This window comes from Colletotrichum phormii, assembly GCF_030913505.1.
Source record: "Colletotrichum phormii strain CBS 102054 chromosome Unknown BDP81scaffold_1, whole genome shotgun sequence".
Lineage (NCBI taxonomy): Eukaryota > Fungi > Ascomycota > Sordariomycetes > Glomerellales > Glomerellaceae > Colletotrichum > Colletotrichum phormii.
This window is the reverse complement of record NW_026851443.1, coordinates 4,324,300-4,342,644: the sequence shown is the minus strand read 5'-3', so window position 1 is coordinate 4,342,644 and position 18,345 is coordinate 4,324,300. Positions and strand designations below refer to the sequence as shown.

General features: G+C 54.0%; 7 protein-coding genes across 7 annotated transcripts; 3 read left to right on the top strand and 4 right to left on the bottom strand.

Moving 5' to 3' along the window:
• Window positions 1-1,543: 1,543 nt before the first annotated feature.
• Window positions 1,544-3,102, bottom strand: BDP81DRAFT_457021 (S-adenosyl-L-methionine-dependent methyltransferase; the record flags this gene model as incomplete). The annotated part of the gene is made up of 7 exons (XM_060593238.1): window positions 1,544-1,672; window positions 1,740-1,879; window positions 1,954-2,214; window positions 2,303-2,441; window positions 2,602-2,619; window positions 2,675-2,814; window positions 3,069-3,102. The coding sequence occupies 7 exons, from the start codon at window positions 3,100-3,102 to the stop codon at window positions 1,544-1,546; spliced, it is 861 nt and encodes a 286-aa protein (XP_060452435.1).
• Window positions 3,103-4,530: 1,428 nt separating this feature from the next.
• BDP81DRAFT_457020 (signal peptide peptidase) lies at window positions 4,531-6,349 on the bottom strand (the record flags this gene model as incomplete). Its single annotated transcript, XM_060593237.1, has 2 exons — window positions 4,531-5,332; window positions 5,397-6,349. 2 exons carry the CDS (start codon window positions 6,347-6,349, stop codon window positions 4,531-4,533), a joined length of 1,755 nt encoding a protein of 584 aa, XP_060452434.1.
• A 1,095-nt stretch (window positions 6,350-7,444) lies between these two features.
• On the top strand, window positions 7,445-8,230 carry BDP81DRAFT_20734 (cyclophilin type peptidyl-prolyl cis-trans isomerase/CLD). Its single transcript, XM_060582626.1, has 2 exons — window positions 7,445-7,630; window positions 7,754-8,230. Exons 1-2 carry the CDS (start codon window positions 7,598-7,600, stop codon window positions 8,210-8,212), a joined length of 492 nt encoding a protein of 163 aa, XP_060452433.1. The 5' UTR covers window positions 7,445-7,597; the 3' UTR covers window positions 8,213-8,230.
• A 1,013-nt stretch (window positions 8,231-9,243) lies between these two features.
• BDP81DRAFT_444905 (transcriptional activator) lies at window positions 9,244-10,586 on the bottom strand (the record flags this gene model as incomplete). The annotated part of the gene is made up of 2 exons (XM_060591888.1): window positions 9,244-10,338; window positions 10,518-10,586. 2 exons carry the CDS (start codon window positions 10,584-10,586, stop codon window positions 9,244-9,246), a joined length of 1,164 nt encoding a protein of 387 aa, XP_060452432.1.
• Window positions 10,587-12,033: 1,447 nt separating this feature from the next.
• BDP81DRAFT_414759 (uncharacterized protein) lies at window positions 12,034-12,510 on the top strand. The gene has a single exon (XM_060589392.1). It carries the CDS (start codon window positions 12,135-12,137, stop codon window positions 12,330-12,332), a length of 198 nt encoding a protein of 65 aa, XP_060452431.1. The 5' UTR covers window positions 12,034-12,134; the 3' UTR covers window positions 12,333-12,510.
• Window positions 12,511-13,289: 779 nt separating this feature from the next.
• Window positions 13,290-14,438, top strand: BDP81DRAFT_306735 (uncharacterized protein; the record flags this gene model as incomplete). Its single annotated transcript, XM_060583303.1, has 1 exon — window positions 13,290-14,438. The coding sequence occupies one exon, from the start codon at window positions 13,290-13,292 to the stop codon at window positions 14,436-14,438; it is 1,149 nt and encodes a 382-aa protein (XP_060452430.1).
• Window positions 14,439-15,228: 790 nt separating this feature from the next.
• BDP81DRAFT_444903 (hexokinase) lies at window positions 15,229-16,826 on the bottom strand (the record flags this gene model as incomplete). The annotated part of the gene is made up of 2 exons (XM_060591887.1): window positions 15,229-16,698; window positions 16,776-16,826. 2 exons carry the CDS (start codon window positions 16,824-16,826, stop codon window positions 15,229-15,231), a joined length of 1,521 nt encoding a protein of 506 aa, XP_060452429.1.
• Window positions 16,827-18,345: the final 1,519 nt, after the last annotated feature.

Below are 18,345 nucleotides of genomic sequence, written 5' to 3'. Positions count from 1 at the left end.
TATCTACTCTACTGCCATTTATGTGCCTATCAAGATATTTGGTGGACGCCGATCTATATCCATACGTTCCTGATAGAGGACCTCCTGTCGATAATGATTGGAGAGGTTCTTGATTCCGGACTGGGTCATTCCTATGATCTTATGGTTTACAATGATCAAATCAGCGATGGTGCCATTCTACCCCACGTTTAGCACGTCCAGGCCAGAGCACCCTGAGATAACGACCACAGTCATGAAACCATGGAAGCCTTCGCACCGGAAGAACGTCGCTGCAAGGGTTATTTTCATGGAAATAGACTCGAATTCACATTACACGGTCGGTCGCTGGTCGTTGCAAAAAGGTTTTGGAAGCGGTTTAGCGTGGGCTGACTGATGCCGGCCTATACCCCCGGAGCATGGAGGCTCCACAACGGCCCGAGGTGGACGACGCTATCGACGGGTGGCGTGGATTTGTCGCGTGCCGAAGTTCCGGATAAGGTTCATGGAAAAAGGATACGGGGGTGGTTTTTGGCTTGAGGTGCTGGGAATTTGACTCTGCTTTGGAGACTTTGCTGGTCTAGTCTTACTCTGAGACTGAAGCGCTGATTTTATGTGTGGAGTATGATGGTTTAGGAAGGGGGGATGAGAGTCCGAGGATGTCATGGACTACCTTATGAGATGTTCTTGCAATAAGACTCTGTTGTAATGCATACGCCTTCACCCTTTACTTGTCCCTCCATTACATGCAATCTGCGAACACCAGTATTCTGGTTTGTTCTCTGATCGATCGTACGCACACCCAGCAACTTTTCTTAACTGATTCTTTGTCTCCGGGGGAGTTTCCTCGGTCGGCCGGGAGTGGTGGATCCCCTCTGCTCATCGGCAGTGGGGCCGGTGCCCGTTGGAGTTCCGGTACCGAACCAGACGTCAAGGGCCAGCGTCGACGGTCTAACATCAAGATTGGCGCCGAGATTCAACCTCCAGCGATAATAATCAAGTTGAATGTAGCTGCCAATTCAATTGCAAGCTCTAACAATTGCTGCTCTGATCCTCGAAAAATAACATCAATCATCTCAACCATGACGAAGTTACGTGGCTGCGAAGCAGGGCAAGCGCGTGCTGGCCTGCACCTTCCATCCCTGCCGTGAGAAGCCCTCATATACCCACCCCTCCGAGTCCAATTCTGTCACCAGCACACACAGCAGGCGCCTTCCTAGGTCGGTTGGTCAGGTCAAACTGGCTGGGTGGTGGAGTGGTCTATGGTCAACAATCAAATCGCCAACCAGCCTACTCGACGACAGGCTAAGCGTATACGAGTCCCCGAGTTCGAATCCCAGCATGGGCATCAGAAATTTCTCAGTACGAGCACCAAGAGATGTAGCCACACCGGTGGTGAACTCTTTTTCGTGATTTCTTGCCGAATCAATACCAGTTTGGGGGCGTCTTTAACATGTTGCAAGTTTCAACTCGTACCAGTTTATTCTTCCTACGTACACCGGTTAGTAAAACAAAGTCGTATAGTCATTCGCCTCTCAAAATAACCAAATACAACACACACTCACCCTCAAAGCTTCGACCCTTCCCGCAACCCAACCTCAATGACCCCCTGCACCGCAGCCGGCACCCTCCAAATCTTGACGACCCTCAGCCCAGCCGACTCGACCAGCGCCCTCCACTCCTTCTCCGTGCGCTCCTGCGCAGCGCCAAAACGCCATCATGCTGATGTCGAAGACGGCGGCGTGCGGGTGGACGGCCCGGACGTCGTCGTCCATGATTTGGTCGTGGATCAGGATGCGGCTGTACCCCGGTTTCAGGGCGGCCTTTTGAATCTCGAGAATTTTGCGGGCTTGTTTGTCGGGCCAGTCGTGGAGGATGTGGTGCATGTAGTATGCGCGGGCGTCTTCATGGTGTTTGCCAGTTTTGATTGAGCACTCGAGGTTGGCCTACTCGAGCAAGGAGATGGATGAAACGTACGCTTGATCGGCTGAGGCGTGCAGAAATCATACGCCACCTTATTGATCCCCTTCGACACGGAAGTCTTGTTGTCCGCTAGGACGGAAGGTAAATCCTCCAAGTACAACCTCGAAGCCTTGCCTTGCGCCGGGTTGGCCTCGAGGTAGGTGAAGAGGCCGCCTTGCCAGCCGTGGGCCGAGTCGAAGACCGTTTTGCGAGCGCTGCGAGGGTTTTTGTAGGATGTTTCTTGGAAGAAGGTGGGCATGTGGGTGAACATGGGAACTGTGTGATCGTAGCTTTACTCGAAAGTTAGAAATTCTGTGGATTTCAAAAAGTTTAGCAGAGGAAGGGAGGGGGGATAGGGGATCACTTTGCCAGAATTCTGCGGTGGTGCCAAAGTCCGAGTCTGCGAGCTGAGTGCAGAATTTTGTGGGTTTGTAGGTTCCGTCGGGAGTCATCTCGACTACGTTGTTTGAGACCAGTAGACGGAGGAGTCGGTCTTGGAGAGGCTTAGTTACTGTTGCAATAAATCAAAGACGGCGGGTCTTACAGAGTAAAGTAGGATCGCAGGGACCATCCGCGAGATCTGAGAGCTCAGCGCAACTCATGGGGTCTGCTCCCATTATCTTTCCATTTCCTAAAGATGTTGCGATCTTGCAGTATTTTGACTGATGCTAGGACGGCCGACTAGTACATGAATTAGCAAGCTTCTTTCTAGAGCCGGAGTATGGTAGGCACTTACATTGCTCAAGAAGAGTCCGACAAACGTCTCCCAAGGAGATTCGACTTTACTTGTAAGCTCATAAAGCTTGAGAAGGATTCTGTGGGTAGTGTGCGTATACAAACGTTTATGATTGATGCCGGCGCCCGGAAACTCATGGTCTAGGCATGTGGCATCAACAAAGCCTTGTAGATCGGATGGGAAGGAATCGGAGGCTCGGGCAAACATAGAAGAACTAGTTTGAGACCAATATACACTTTTCAATAACACACCTCAACGGATTGATACTTTAGAATGCTGATCTGATGTAGAGCAAGATTTATTCCGACCCCGTATATCGATTTTATCCTACAGACCCAACGCGGAAAACGAAAGGCGACTACGGCATCGCTGTTTTGGGCCACCCGAAACTCACCAAGTCCATTTACGAGATAGTAGAAAGATCCCATTCTTGATTAGAGAATACCATAAAGCCTATCTCAAGCCGTTGATCTCGTTGTTGCATTTGCAACCCTAGGCCATAGTAGCCACTTACACAGCTACTTCTCGACAAACGGCAACACATCTCTCAACATACACGTCCAACTGGTTTCCTATACGCATACTACAACACGAACGAGGCCTGCCGCAAGTCTAGGCTCCAAGCCACACAGCTAAAATATTCCTCAGCGCAAACACCAAGGCTGAAGTAAAAATAAGACCGGCCGCTAAAAGAAAAAGAAAAATAATTCGCCTCGGTAGGCTACATCTCTTGGGCGCTCACGCTGGGATTCAAACTCGGGTACTCGCTGAGCCTGTCGTGTAAACGTATCATTAATTGTTGACCTTAGACCAATCCACCACCTATTCAGTTTCACCTGACCCGTCGACCTAGGCGGGCGCCTCCTGGCTGGTGACAGGAACGGAAGTGACCTGACCTATACACCTTGGGTCTCCACTATTGTAGTAATGTTTACCTGAGTGTAGGAAGCAACGAGTCAGCCATTCTTGATATTATCACCTGATACTGGGGAAGGAATGTTATTTCGGCACAATGGGAGTTGGTTAATCTTCCTCGTCACAGCCTCCGGTCCTCTTTCGGCCGTTGTTGGAAGCTCGCTGCCTTTTCGCGGTGGGAGATATAGACCTGCCCAAAGAAAGAGGTCGCAACGGTCGCCATTACCCAAGGCAACAGCCGTCAACACATGTTTCTCATCGAGAAGAGTCGTGATGTGGGAAGGCAACAGAGCAGCAATCAGTCCAAAACGGGGGAGTATGAGCAAATCTTCCAACCACAGACCCGTCACCTAAGTCACCTCTGGGCCGACATAAAGATAAGAAGAAGAAAAAGACATCAAAAAAAGGCAAAAGAGTTCACCCCCCCGGTGGCGAACGGGGGCTACATCTCTGAGCGCACAAGCTGGGACTCGAACACGGGACCTCTCTCTCAGCCTTCACCGATTAGGCTGTGTGGACTCGAACCACTCCACCACCCAGCCAGTTTTGACCTGACCCCCAAGGGGGCGCCTGCTGTGCTGGTGACGGGAATGGAGTTGAGGGGATATATAGAGGCTTCCCACGGCAGGTAGGAGAGGTATGGGAAGGAGCGACTGAGCCAGCACCTTCTTTACGGTCACGTGGTTGATATTTTGCCACTTCATGACATTCGCGTCCGATACTGTGTAAGGAGGGCAGGAGGGCATATGCATTGCCACCTTTTCCCATGGGGCACATTTCGTTCCGGTCAACCCAGAGTTGATAGTATTTAGCTACCAATATCCGCTATCCGGATGGTGAAGATGAAATCTAGACCTCAACGCCGCCTGATGCACAAATTTAGATGCAGCCATCTTCCCTTTCCATAGTCAACTACCGTATCCTGACGCCACCATCCCAAATCACTGCGTCTTCGGCTTTCTAAGCGGAGCAGTGACGGAGAAGGCGACAATGCTATACTCAGTCTTCTCGGCATCCCGCTTCTCGATAGCCTTCTTCTCCTCCGCAGCCTTCTCTTCCTCGTCCTTCTTCTTCTTCTTCTCCTCGTCTTTTTTATCCTCATCCTTCTTGATCTCCTTCACAACGTTGCCGTCTCCATCGAGCTCGACGACGACGTCACGCGTGTCGAGGCTGCCGTCCTCCGTGTACATCCACATCTCCTTGAGTTCGCCGCGCACGAGGCCGGTCAACCAGAGGGAGCTGAGAACGCCGGGGACGAGGTACAGCAGCGCAGGCTGGCCGTGCTTGAAGACGACGAGCATGACGAGGGTAGTCACCATGCCGATAGTGTAGCCGACCAAGGAGGCGTTGAAGTACGTCTTGCTGAAAGTCGATCCTCGCACAGTCGGCGGCGCCGTCTCCGTTGCAGCCTTGAAGAGACCCAACCAGGACGGGGCGGACCAGAACCAGTCGCCCCAGCAGTTGGTGATATCGAGGTACGGGGCCTTTTGCGCGACGTGCTGGATCTGGCTCACGGTGACCACGTCGCCAGAGGTCGCGTCGTGCTTGTCGGACTTGAGATCGGTCGGGATGTACTTGATTTGGCGCTGGTAGTGACGCCACAAATCGAAGCGGAGGGCGAGACACATGACGATACCCGGGACGACGATGTCTCCGAGTCCGAGGATGCTGGAGCGAGCGGCGGACTGGAACTGGAGCTTGATGGGCACGTCGAGCTTGGTGGCGACTGTGATCATGTAAGGGCTGGTGAGTTGTTAGGTGACGTGCGTTGAGGGGTTCATGACAATTGGGATGAGGGACAACTTACGTGTAGAAGACCATGACAATGTCGTAGAAGAAGAGTCCGATCAGCACCAAGCTGCCCGTCGCAAACGTCGTCGGGGACATAATGAGGAACGAGCCGTAGCAGAAACCGTAGCCCATGAAGTTGGACAGGAAGGGCGAGCCTGACATGAAGTAGGCCACCACGGTCGCGACAGCCAGGTTGAGACCAACGACGTGGAGGATGGTCATGTTGAACTTCTCACGGAACACGCCATGGAGCTTCGCCTTCACCGTCCACTCGTCCGTGAGAACGTGGCGCAAATCCCACAGGAATCGGTTGATCTTGATGGTGTTGAGGCGCATGATGCTCCGTAAACCAAGGGGCAGCGGGTTGCTCTTCTGAAGAAACTGCGCGTTGCTTCGGTCCGCCTTTTCGCCAGTGACCTTGATGAAGGACTCATCGTCATCGTCGACGTTGTAGAGCGAGCCATCGTGGCGGAAGTAGTTGGGAAAGACGAATCCGGAAGCAATTCGCAGTGAGTGTGCGATCAGAGTCGTCAAACTGGCGATACCCATTACGGACATGTAGACTCGGAGAATCTTGTTGAGGATGGCGGGGTCCTGGAGCCACTGAATGAGGTAGTAGAGGCCGATGAGCATGGTGCCGGCCAGGAGAGGGAAGAGAATGGCGTCGGTAGGCATGAGACCCTCCGTTATAGGCTCATCCTCCTTGCGTTCCCGTCCATCCTTGCGCTTCTGAGGAGCAGCGGAAGGCGGGCGGCGGAGTGAGCCGTGGGCGCCGATGTAGATGATGGCCAGGGCGCTGAAGATGAGCTTAGCCTCCATCGTCAAGAAGCTGGCATACTGGGTGAAGCCCCATTCCACGGCAGCAGCGGTGACATTTCCGACTGTCGAGTTGCCGGTGAGGTTGCCGGTGAGGTTCTGGGTAAGCTCATCAAACGGAGGGTTGATGGGGCTGGGGACCGGCGAAGCCATGTTGCCGCTGTTGCTATTGCTGGCAGTGTCGCTGTCGTTCCCAAGTGCTAAGATGAACAATCGGCCCAAGGTTGGAGATGAGGACAGTCGTCCGCGGCAAGTGAAGCTCGTGGTAGTTATCCAGATGAAGAAACGGAAGCTGAGTCTGAATAAATGAGACAATGGCCGTAGTGAGTGGCAGGTAGAGAAGCTGGGTGCCCGTCGTTTATACCCTTGGAAAGAACCACTGGCAGTCGAATGCTGTAGAAGAAATTAGAGAAATGTCACTCTTGCCATGAGTAAAGTGATCCTCACCAACTGGTTAAAGAGAAGAATTGAAGCCACCTGTTTTGGAGATGGGGTCGGACCGGTCGATGAAGATGAAAGACGACACGGTGTTTCCTGCGCTGCGCTGCCCAAAAGAAACAAAAAAAGTGAGAAGTCAATTTTAAGAAACGGTCTCTGCCCTGGCTAGGTCTTGCTTTAGGTCGTAGGATTTTGGAGGTAGGATAGTGAGTTTTCCTTTGGTTGAAGATGAAAGGTGACGACCGGACCGGACGTCCTATGGAAATAAAATCCACCCTTTTTTTTCGTTTATCCTGCTCGAGAGAGAAGTCGCACCTTCCCCGTGTCCAAACTCTTGAAAGGCGGTATCGATATCCGTGCGGCGTGAGCGTTTGCTGCAGGAGGTTTGCAGGGCGTGCGGGGAGAGATGGGGGGGGGGCACCTCAGCGCTATAATCCATCGGTAAGGTACCACCTCAACTTGAATGTCCATCGTGGAATAAACATATACGAATAAACCACAACCACTCCACCCCAACCTCTATAGGATGGAAGTCGTTGAATCAAAGACATGAGCAGCGTATGAAGTGTATATGACCTAGTGGTGGAAGTAATTAAGCGTAATTGGGTCCTGCAAAGGTTGCGAGTTCGAATTTGGTGGTCCTACATAATGCCACAGACAGCTCATTTTTTTGGCCTCTGTACCTTTAGAGACCTGGGCCTCCAGTGGCGCACCTTCGCCCCGGAAGTGGCTGACGCTACCCCCTGACCACCCACCACAGGCTCAATCGAAAGCGCGGGCAACCCGCAATCGGGCGCGATCCGCGACTTGGACCTGACGTGCTACCGCAAAACCTCTATCCTCTATCGCATCGCATCGCCAGCCTCGCCCCAAAATACTTCTTCGTGAAACCCTCTACCACCACAGTAACACCACACTCTGCGATACCCCGCGCAGCCAGCAAAGCTTGCCAATTCCTCCAAAATGACAACTAACGTCTCCCTCGAGACCTCATTGGTATGTCCATACATTCTCCAGTCCACCCTTCCCACAATCCATACATCAACATGAATCCATGCGACAAACCAAACCAATCCAAACCAGAAAAACAAAGACTAACTCCCACCTCCCCCTGAATAGGGCACGATAATCTTAGAACTCTACACAACCCACGCCCCCAAAACCTGCACGAATTTCGCAACTCTCGCAAAGAGAGGCTACTACAACAGCACCGTAATCCACCGCATCATCCCAAACTTCATGATCCAAGCCGGCGACCCGACGGGCACAGGCCGCGGCGGCACCTCAATCTACGGCGAGAAATTCGCAGACGAGATCCACGCCGGCTTAAAACACACCGGCGCCGGCATCCTCTCCATGGCCAACGCTGGCCCAGACACGAACGGCTCCCAGTTCTTTATTACCCTGGCACCGACACCTTGGCTTGATGGGAAACATACCATCTTTGGACGGGTCAAGAGTGGATTGAGCGTTGTCAAGAGGATGGGACTTGTCAAGACGGGGCCGGAGGATCGGCCGCTTGAGGAGGTCAAGATTATCAAGGCTTCTGTCGTTGAGGAGGGCGGCGATGAAGCATGAGGGATGGCGAGGTCCTACTGTTAGAGGGTCATATTGTCAGCATCTACGCGGAGTTTGGCGTTTGGTCGAGCAGACCGTACACTGGGGAAAAGGTATATCCAGTTCTTCCCGCCTACCCTTCCACGTGGCGGCCTTTGGTGGTAAACCAAAAATAGAATGAGAGATCACAAACATTAAAGTGATGGGGGGAATCAATATCATTTGTCACAATGCCTGTAAAATGTAACCGTAATCTCTAAACGCCGCCATCCGCCTCGCCAGGCGATGCACACGAATATGGAGGGAGGAAACCTCATTCCTAGAAGACCTTCCCCGACTGACTCCCTGACCATGCATTGTTGAGTATCGTGTATCGAGTGCCGATCTCTCGTCGACCAGGGCTCCAGTTTTTTTATGAGTACAAAGTGAAAGAAGAAGACGGCTAGGGACCCGGCTCTGCGGCCAGTCCCACGACCTATTCTTTCGTCGTAAAATGCGACCCAGAGAAGTAAGATATGCCCATCCCGGCTGATATCTGAAGCCGGGCCCGGGGCATTGAAAGAAAAATGGGTGGTAATGAATACAAAGGAGCGATATTAAGAACGACGCCGTTTGGCGGATTGTTTCTCACGCTCGGCCGAGGCTCTCTTTTGGCCTCGAACTGGCGGCTGGGTCTCGACGGCAGATTGGCTTTTGGCGGGCATTTTGCCGCCAGTTGGAGGCGCTTGACCTCTAGTGGTTTGGGGCTTTGAGACTCGTCCCGTGGAGCAAACTGTGTCTTGGGAAGATCCCGGCGAATTTGGCTTTGCAGCAGAACGACCACAGGAGCTGCTTTGGCCGGAAGAAGTGCTCGAGACAGAAGCCAGTCGCTGTCTAGTCGGCTGCGACTGCGGCTGCGGGGGTGAGCGTTTGACTGTCGAAGGCGGCGATGTGCCCTTCATAGCCAACAACTCGCTTGGTCTCCTAAGACCGCAGCCAGTCGATCTTTTGATGCTGGTCATTGCGCTCCTCATTTTGCCGCTCGTCGTGCCGCTCGTCGTGCTGCCAGGCTTCTAGTTTGGCGGCGACGACAATGTGCCGGACGATTCTGACTCTGCGTCTTCATCCTTCTCTTTTCCATTCCGGCCATTCTTGGATAACGGTGAGGACAAGGGCGGCTTGGCGGCGCCAAGCTTCAGCTTTTTGGCCGGACTAATGCCCTTGGCCTCCTTCTTCTCCTTCTTTGGCGCGACCTCGACAGTAGAGTTGTCGCCATCGTCCGCCTTTGCCTCACGGCTCAAGAGTGAGTTCGTCTTCACCTTTTCCTTCTTAGGGCCTTTCGTTTTAAGGATGACCTTCTTTGTCATCAAGGGTGTGGACTTCAGTTTCTTCTTCTTATGGCTGTCTCCTGATTCGTCCTCGTCCTCAGGTGCCGCCACCTCCTCGCTGTCGCGCTTCTTAGGGCTTGAGGCCCGCGATGCAGGCGCGGGTGTGGCCTTCTGGCTCGATGGGGGCGTTCCGTCGTGCTGGCTAGCGCCGTTGCTGCCATTTGATATCTTTGCCGCTGCAGCGCGACTGGCATTGCGTCCGCTATTTCCAATGCAGGAGCCCATATGGTTGTTGAGACGGGTGACAAGAATGCATCGTTTGCACTTGCTGCAGGTGGCGGAGGGGAACGAGAGCACGTTGGCTGGCCGCCCTTCTCCGGGCCCAGCTGACTCGATATTGGGATCGGGCTTCATGTCCTTCTTCTTCTTGCCTCGACCGGGACCAGGCTGAACCCAGGTCTGTCCGTAAATGTCGTAGCCCGGCTTGTCAATGTAGGGGTGTTTCTTGCAGTAGATGACACTTGGATCGGGCTTTCGCGCGCCTTTGCCATCGGTCGGGTAGAGCAGGCGAGGCAGGTGGCATCGGGGGCACAGGATCTCGGATGTGGTCTTGAGGGGGTTGCCCTTGAGCAGAACCTTGCCGTCTTCGTATATCGCGGCTTCGGTTTCTATCCGCACGTCTGGCTTCGAATCGGGGGTGGAGCTCTCTGATGCATCGGAAGCCAGCTTCTCGACACGAATGGCAGCGGTGGACGCTCTCGCCATTTTCTCGTCGCGATGGACTTTGAGCAGCAGGTCATGGACAATGTTGTACATGAGGTCGTCGAGGACAGCGTGTGCCTGTTGCCGAATAATAGACTATGGTCAGCATCACGTCAAGTCATCAGCCACGGCAAATAGTTGCCCAGTCCACCCGCAGCGATTCGTAGAAAGGCGGCGATGGGTTGACTGAGACTCGGGAAGGAAGGGAAGGCAGAAGGGGAAGGAAGGTTGATGGCAGGGGATGGAGGAGGACTTACAAGCTTGACCATGTTGCCAGCGTCGTCGGGAGCGACAATCACTCCAGCTTTTCCAGTATTGGAAGCCATCTCGACGAGGCCGACGGAACGGCGCACAGAGGCTGAAGGGAGTAAGATGCCGTCGTGATCGCAGCCTCGGAGGGCGGATAGCTTTGTGGTCGTGTGCAGGAAGAAATATGGTTTGTGGAATCTGAATCGGGTTGACGGGTAACTAAAATAAGGTGCCACACGGCCGGTCGAGGGGCGGGTGAAGTGGTGGTTCAGCAGCCGCAGCAACTGAGCAGTGGGTGCAGTCGCAGTAGGTAATAGCGGCAGGTGCAGGGGAGATGAGGTCAAGCTGAGCAAATGGAAGAAACGACCGATCGACGCCGCCGCCAGGGAAGGGTATGAAAAAAAAAAAAGTTGCGCAACCTTGCTTTGCTGAAGTAATAAGGGTGCAACAGCGATGGCGAACAAGCAACGGACACAAGGATTTGCGGTTAAGGTGTAGGTAGGTTGTCTCCGATAAGCTAGGGGGTCGACTTTCCCTTTGTCGTACCACGCGAGAGGCCCTATGCCGAATCTGGATAGGACGGGGGGGTTGAAGGTGCGAGGCGAGAGAAATCCGATGGTCGCGGCCAACGTCGGCGGTGTTGGTTGACGGGCCGGAGAAAGGAGTTGGGTTTGACGTCTGAGTTGACAGGGAGACAATTGCTCGGGGTGAAGTCCACCGGGTAAGGAACCTCAGACTGTTGGAAGGCGAGGTGGTTGATGATGGGGGATTGGAGAGGAAGAGAGAATGCGAATTGGGAGGGTTTTCCGGATTACCTTAGCAGATTGCTCAGGCATCTTTGGCAAGGGGAATTGCGGGAAAGAGCGACTTTAGTAAGAAGCCCGGAAGCAACTTCCCAAAAGTGTCAACGTCGATCTGCGGGCCACTCACGACCACTTGCAAATGGAGCAGGAACTCAATGGACTGGCTACCTATATCTGAGTACCTTCCTTGCCTTTCCTCAGGCAAAGACAAAAGACACTTTCCAATGAAGTGGATTACAGTAGCCGACTTATTTAGATCAAGTTATCGTCCTTCCGAGATCGAAGTAGAATCAAAAGAGACGTCATCAAGTGGTTGAAGACATAACCGAAGTGAGTGCAGTACATTCCCCAGACTTTGAGTCCATCCCACGATCCTATGCAGAACCCAAGAGTTTTTGTAAAGAGCAACGAAATGACAATGCATCAATGCACTTGCAGTTACATCCACGCTGCCGAACACACTCGCAGAAGTTCGAGCAGGGAGACGGGGTTTGGATGTCATCCCATCGCATCCAAGGATCCCGTCATAGAAAACCACGGAGCGGATACAGTGTCCCCATCGGCGCATGCATGTGCCTGACTTTAGTCCTCTTTTCGCCTAGGTACCATGGCCAAGGTGCACAGGGGTCCAAGTGACAAGATACCGGCCAACAACTATTATCCTCATCACTTCTATCCTTCTTATCACCAGGTATCTAACTAGGATACTCTAAGTATACCATTAAGAGAACATGCCTAGATAACTAATTGGAAAGAGCAGTAATTAGTATCATAGAGGTAGTGATAGAGGGAATAAGAGAAGTATAGGTAACGGTTGTGGTAATGGTACCGATAGCAACAGCAAGAAACTCAGGAAGGGTTGAGCGGCAGGTGATCCTGTCATCCACCTGGCACTCTGGAGCGGAAGTCGAAGGGATGGGCTCAGCTACTGGTGTTCACTTCACCTCACTTCACGATACTTTTTACTGCCTTGCGTCTCGTGTTTTTCTTTCGCCGACACACTCCCTCTGTCCAAGATAACACCCTGGCAAGCACACTGCAGAAATCGTCACTGTCGAGTCAAGACGTCGGTTTACCAGGGGTTCGCCATTGCTTCATGATTCGTTCATAGAGTTTGGCCATCTACCAATCTTGGGACGCCTCACTACCCTTCCATAGTTGATGCAGTAGTTCTACCACTACCACTCCCACCAGCCCCTCTAGTTGGTCTAGGTAGTCCACAGGTGGTCTCTTTATATAATGGAAAGCAACCCGAGGTACATGTACGGATATCATTAGCAGCAGCACCGCCTCTGACATTCGTCACCCTGCCATTGCTCCTGGGACGAGCCGGTGGAGCCGTCGCTCTCCCGCCGGAGCCTCCAGAGCCGCGTCTGACCGCATCGGTGCTGCCCGAACGCACCTGCCCGTCTGAGCCTCAGAGGTTGTGCCTGCCTCCGCGTCTCCCTCTTCCAGAGACAGCCCCAGGGAGAAGGAGCCACCAAACCTAAAGCGAGTCACGACTTGCACCACCTTCCGTCTCGCTGCAAGGAACCGTTCACCTGCCCTGCATCCCGAGAAGAAGAAAAAAAAAAAGTCGCAACCATTCAGAGACAGTGCTTCCGAAACCTCTTTCCCAACTCGCCTGTTCCCCTTTCCCTGCATTCAGTCACCGGATTATCGAAAAAGAAGACAACATCACGTTCCCAAGACCAAACACCTCACTGCACGCGTGTAAATGCCTACGCCTACGCGCACGCACGCGCATCTAAACTTTCATCCGCTCGGGAATTATTTCTTAGAGTAACATCCCTCCACCTCGGCCTACCTAGCTACCCTGCCAGCTCGCTTCTCCACACTTTCTTTTCCCGTCATCCTCCCTCGTCGACTCAACTACGAATACTTCGTACTCCGTACATTTCCCTCATTCACAAGCCAGCAAACGAACGACCCTTCGCTCCGCCCAACAATAGCATGTCTCTCCCCCAGACTACAACAATGAAGCAACCGCCGACCCAATCCTCCATCAAATCCTTCTTCCAACCCCGCCAGCAACCCTCCTATGCTCCGCCGCCCCCATCGTCAAAGTACGCCCCCGCGCCGTTATTGACAGGAACAGCTGCAGCTGCCCCTCCTACGACCAAACCCCCACCATCGTCAACATCAACTCCTCCCCCCCCTCCGAAATCCTCAGTGACAACGACGACTACAACGATATCACCACCGAGAATATCGCCCCCAGCAACGACGCCGCAAACATCACAACCGCCAGCCTCGACGCCCCTTAACCCAAGTGCCGCGATCCACCCCGTCTCAGACCAAGACCTGCAACCTCTCCGCCGCATAAACTCCCTCCTCCTCCCAGTAGCCTACCCAGAAACCTTTTACGCCGCAGCTCTCACGGGCCCCTTCTCCCGCGTTGTCACCTGGCGCGACCAACCCACGACAAACTTCTCCCAGGAAATCGTCGTCGGCGGCGTCGTAGCCCGCATCGAACCCTCCCCCTTTCCCTCTGCGACCCCGACGCCGACCCGCCTCGAGCACGCCCTCTACATCCAGTCTCTCGCCCTCCTCTCGCCCTACCGCTCCCATGGCCTCGCCACCGCCGTGGTAGACCACCTCGTCGCCGCCGCCGCCAACTCCTCACCCGACGTCAACCTCCGCCACATCTACGCACACGTCTGGACCGACAACGAGGAGGGCATGCGCTGGTACGCCGCCAGAGGTTTCGAGCGCTACGGCGAGCCGCTGCAGGGGTACTACATCAAGCTCCGCCCGGACTCGGCTTGGATCGTCCGCCGCGCCGTCGGGCCTCTGTCCATCGGCGGGCAGCAACAATCGTTGTCTTCATCCTCGTCCGAGAGAGCCACCGCACCTCCGACTCCGGGTCCCACCGCCGCCGTCGCGAACCTGCCACCCATGAACGGAAGCAGTAGCGGCGGCCCCCCTCCACCGCTGTCGAGATCGGGCACATCTTTCCAGAATCGCCGCGCCGCGACAGAGTGGAACGACCTACCCGACGAGATGGCCTCGGCCAAGCTTGCCCCTCCCAAAAGCAATGGCGGCTCGGGCGCGAGTTCCAGGAGCAGCTCGACGGTGAGGAAAAAGAAGGACAGGTCCTACCCGGCTGCTGCGTTTCAGGGCTAGGCTTAAGAGGGAATCCTATACTTCTATTGTGTCAAGGATGAGGAAGTCCAAGATATTCGGATTCAAGAGAACTGAAAAGTCCCATATTGAGAGAGGTTTCCAGGTATACGACAAGGTACAGAGTTGCAATCACATGCAAACCTGAATCCTCAGGAGTTCTCCGTTGGCCTCCAGGACAGGTAGGAGACGGCTTCATGTCAAATCGCGAGGCATCCTGAGTAGAGGATGAGGCCATTCACACTCACCGTCGACATCACAGAATGCGAAAAAACCCCCCGAAAAAAAAGACATACAAGATGCTAAAAAAGATTCGCCCCCAAAGTAGAGGCTAGCCAGCTATATACGTTATGAACTTTGTTTATAGAAGAAGAAAAGACATAGTATTTAAACAATTACGCATTTGAACAAAAACCGTCCCACGCAAGTTTTTTTTTGCTTTGATCAGGCCCAACTCCGGTATTTTCCCCTTTGTGTGTGGAATCATGAAGAAATGAAACGATTCCCCAATGCCAAAAACAAGATGCTCACACGGATGGGGACAACAGACGAGAGAAGAGGGAGGGTTTTCTCCCTCTTCGTTGTCTGTTGTCCCAAATGACACTTCCACCCTTTCCCATTCCTCAGTGCCCCCCCCCCATTCAATCATCTCTCTTCATACTTCGTTCATCATTGACGGTTGTACCGAGACCACCAGACGGCCGCAATGGCTGCAACGCCAACGAGGCCTCCGATTATCAATGCGGTGTTGGTTGTCGATACCTCTTCGCCTGTGAGACGGCGCAAAATGTGATTAGCCAACAGTCTCGCAATGCACGGCAGCGGGAAGTTCGTCACGCTCGAAGTCGCCCTTTGTCTCGGCAATTCCAGCGACTAGCAACTTACGTTGTTCGGGGATGGAGTCGAGTTCCTTCTTGACATTCTGTCTAAACTCCATCAAGACGTCACCCTCCTTCTCCATGCCAGCTGCCACAAGGGCAATGAGGGCGGCGCCGACTCCACTTCCGTCCTTAGCGATGCCAATGCGGATCTTGTCAGCACCCTTGGGGCCGATGCTCTCAATGGAGCGGAGAGCCTCGTAGATCATGTCCCGGAAGAAGGGGTAGTGTTCAACCAAGCTGCCATCGACACCAACGTCAATGACCTCCTCCGTCTCGTCGTCGAGTTTGCCGGACTGGAGGACAATGGCACCAATGGCAACAGCTGACAGACGAGCTGCGCGGCGGCCGACGGAGCCGGCAACGGCCTTGAAGGCCTGGGCGTCCTCGAGGGAGGGGCTGTACACCTGCATCTCGGTCTCCAGCTGCTGTCTCAGGGTTGAGAGCTCGGGGGTGTTGTCGGCAGCGGCAACGGACATGATGGAGCTGTCCAGGCCCCACTGCTTGAACATGCCAGACTGCGCGCCGATGCTTGTTGTTGACTTCCAGTCGTTGAAGCTAGAGTTCTGGTCCTTAAACAGGGAAAGCTTCTCGTCCTTGAGCATGTCAAGGATGGTCAGGCGGACGATCTCGCCCAAGAACATGCCAGAGACACGCTTCTCGAACATCTGAATACCGGGGTTGACACTGGCCTTGTCGAGGGCATCGTCCCAAGGGGTGTTGGGCAGCACGTTGAGCTGGTTGTCGAAGGAACCCCACTCGGTGTTGACAACCATCTCGCCAGTAGCAGACTCGAAGTCGCCGACAATGGGCTTCTTGATGTTGGACAGCTTCTCGAGGTAAGCGCCGTTGGTGCCAGTACCGAAAATGGCACCCAAGATGGAGCCGGACTTGCCGGTGGAGGTGTAGGATCTCGCCATCAGGGTTCCGACGGTGTCGTTGACGAGAGCAGCAACCCGGACGGGGAGGTGCAGCTTGTCGATCTCGACTTGCAGCAGAGCGCAGACATCCTTGCCGACGGCATCGGGAATATCGAAGCCCTTGGTCCACCGGATCAGGTTGCCCTTGTTAATGCCAAGCTGCTGAACGGGGAAGCTGAAGGTGAAGCCCAGGCGGAAGACGTGCTCGTCGCGGTAGCCCTCGGGGGCGCTGTAGGTTTGGCGGCGGCGAACATGCTGCTCGAAGTGCTCGGCGTGGTGTTCGCGGAGGAAGAGCTCAATCTGCTTGGCGAGGAAGGAGAAGAGTTCCTCGGCGGTCTTGGCGACCATGAGCTCCTTGGGGATCGCGACCTTGCTGTATGTGAGGTTGAAGGTGGTGTCACCGTTGAGCTGGACGGAGCACACGCGGAAGTTGGTGCCGCCAAGGTCGACGGCGAGGTACAGGCCCTGCAACAGGTGTCAGTGAGTGGAATCCCGCAAGATGGGTTTTGCGAATTGCAAAGCTGCGTTGCTGCGCAATTTACCTTTTCGGTGCCATTGGGCACGCCAGTGACGTAGGTCGGAATCTGGCTCATGCTGGATCCATCCTTTTCCAGGCCAGTTTCTGTGAGATGCTAAAATCAGCTCAATTTTCATAGTGTAAAAGCTGCCCAGCTCCAGCAGCTGAGTATTGCCGCGCAGGATTATTGTTCGCGCACAGTTATGGATGGCAGTGATAGTGCAGTAGCAATCCCCGCAGGCGAATACTTGCAAAAGACGAGAGCGTGAGGGAAACGGGGCAAACTGACGCATTTGGCCAAGGAATTCGCTGACGGCGCGGTTGAGGTATGCATCGGACAGTTCGAACTGGTCGACGACGCGTTTTGTCTCTGCTTCGAGCGCCATTGTGAGAGGTATGGAGATTGGAGGCGTGGTTGGAAAAGGCGCTGGATTTTCGCAGACGGGCTCCTGGAAGATTTGAGCCGAAGGAGAGTAGAAGGGAGGAGGCGGGTAGAAGAAGTTGTGAGAGGGGGAGAAGTAGGACCGAAGCTGCAGTTGGAGGTGCGGCGGAAGGAGCTTGGCGTCTCGGAGGAGGAGCTGCGTGAGCTGTTTTTGGTGAGAGTACGAATTAGTACAAGGTAAGCTTCGTCGTAAGAGGAGGACAAAGTGATTCTCCAACTAAGAGGGGATATAGATGTGAGGAGGGAAAAAAGTTTGAACTTGGGATTTGGAACGAGGCAAAGCCAGGTTAAGGTAGGATGAGGAAGAGGGTATGGGACAATGGGAGAAGAAGGTCGGACAGAGCGAGGATGAGGAAGTTTTTGGGGAGCTCTTCGAATGATGTATGTGACGAAATCGCAATGGGATGGACCGGGGGATGGGGTTCAATTGGCATGGGAGCGAACATGGAGCATGGAGCAGATGTGGAGCACTGGGCACTGGAGTCTTGGACTCTGGGCTGCTGGGTGCTGGGTGCTGGGTGCTGGTCCCATGGAACAGGGCGACGCCGCGACAGGCATTGCTATGTACTCCCGTCGGTACCTTGTCAGCAACCACCAGAGCAGTGAGGTAATGTCGTGGTGGGGTGACTGAGGTGGCCTGCCTTCGTGCTACTAGACACGATTGATTTTTGCCAGCTCCAAGACTCCAAGACTCCAAGACTCCTGTCTTCCACCTTGGGAAACACGACAATTGGGGGGGGATTTTGGCCATTATGACAGACGTCGCCCAGAACAGCGAAGCCGAGGCCAAGGAAACGGAACAGGGACGAACGACGACCAGGAAAAGCAGAGCTGCAGAGCTACATGCAGAGGGATTCCTGTCTAGGACCCTGCTACTGCAGTTGTCGTTGACTAACTCTCAGCAGTTGATGATTCCCCAGGTATGCATGTGGGATGCAAATGCCATTGGGTCACATCCACCACGTCTGTCAAGTCTTCAGGTCTCGAGACCTTTTTTCCCCTTCCAGATGTCGGGCCGCACGGAGCACCAAGCTGCGTGACGAGAAGAGGTAGGGTCTTCTGCAGCAGCTTACATACACAGTAGACCCAGCCAGCATGCTGAATGGATGGCCTGGGCTGCTACAGCTGCGTGATGTGAGGCGAGATGTGTGGC

Excerpts from the sequence above, each read along its gene's own strand:
- BDP81DRAFT_20734 (XM_060582626.1), top strand. The coding sequence starts at position 7,598 with ATGACAACTAACGTCTCCCTCGAGACCTCATTG. Across the intron at positions 7,631-7,753 it reads TCTCCCTCGAGACCTCATTG|GGCACGATAATCTTAGAACT; the intron begins GTATGTCCATAC and ends CCCCCTGAATAG.
- BDP81DRAFT_414759 (XM_060589392.1), top strand. The coding sequence starts at position 12,135 with ATGGTACCGATAGCAACAGCAAGAAACTCAGGAAGGGTTGAGCGGCAG.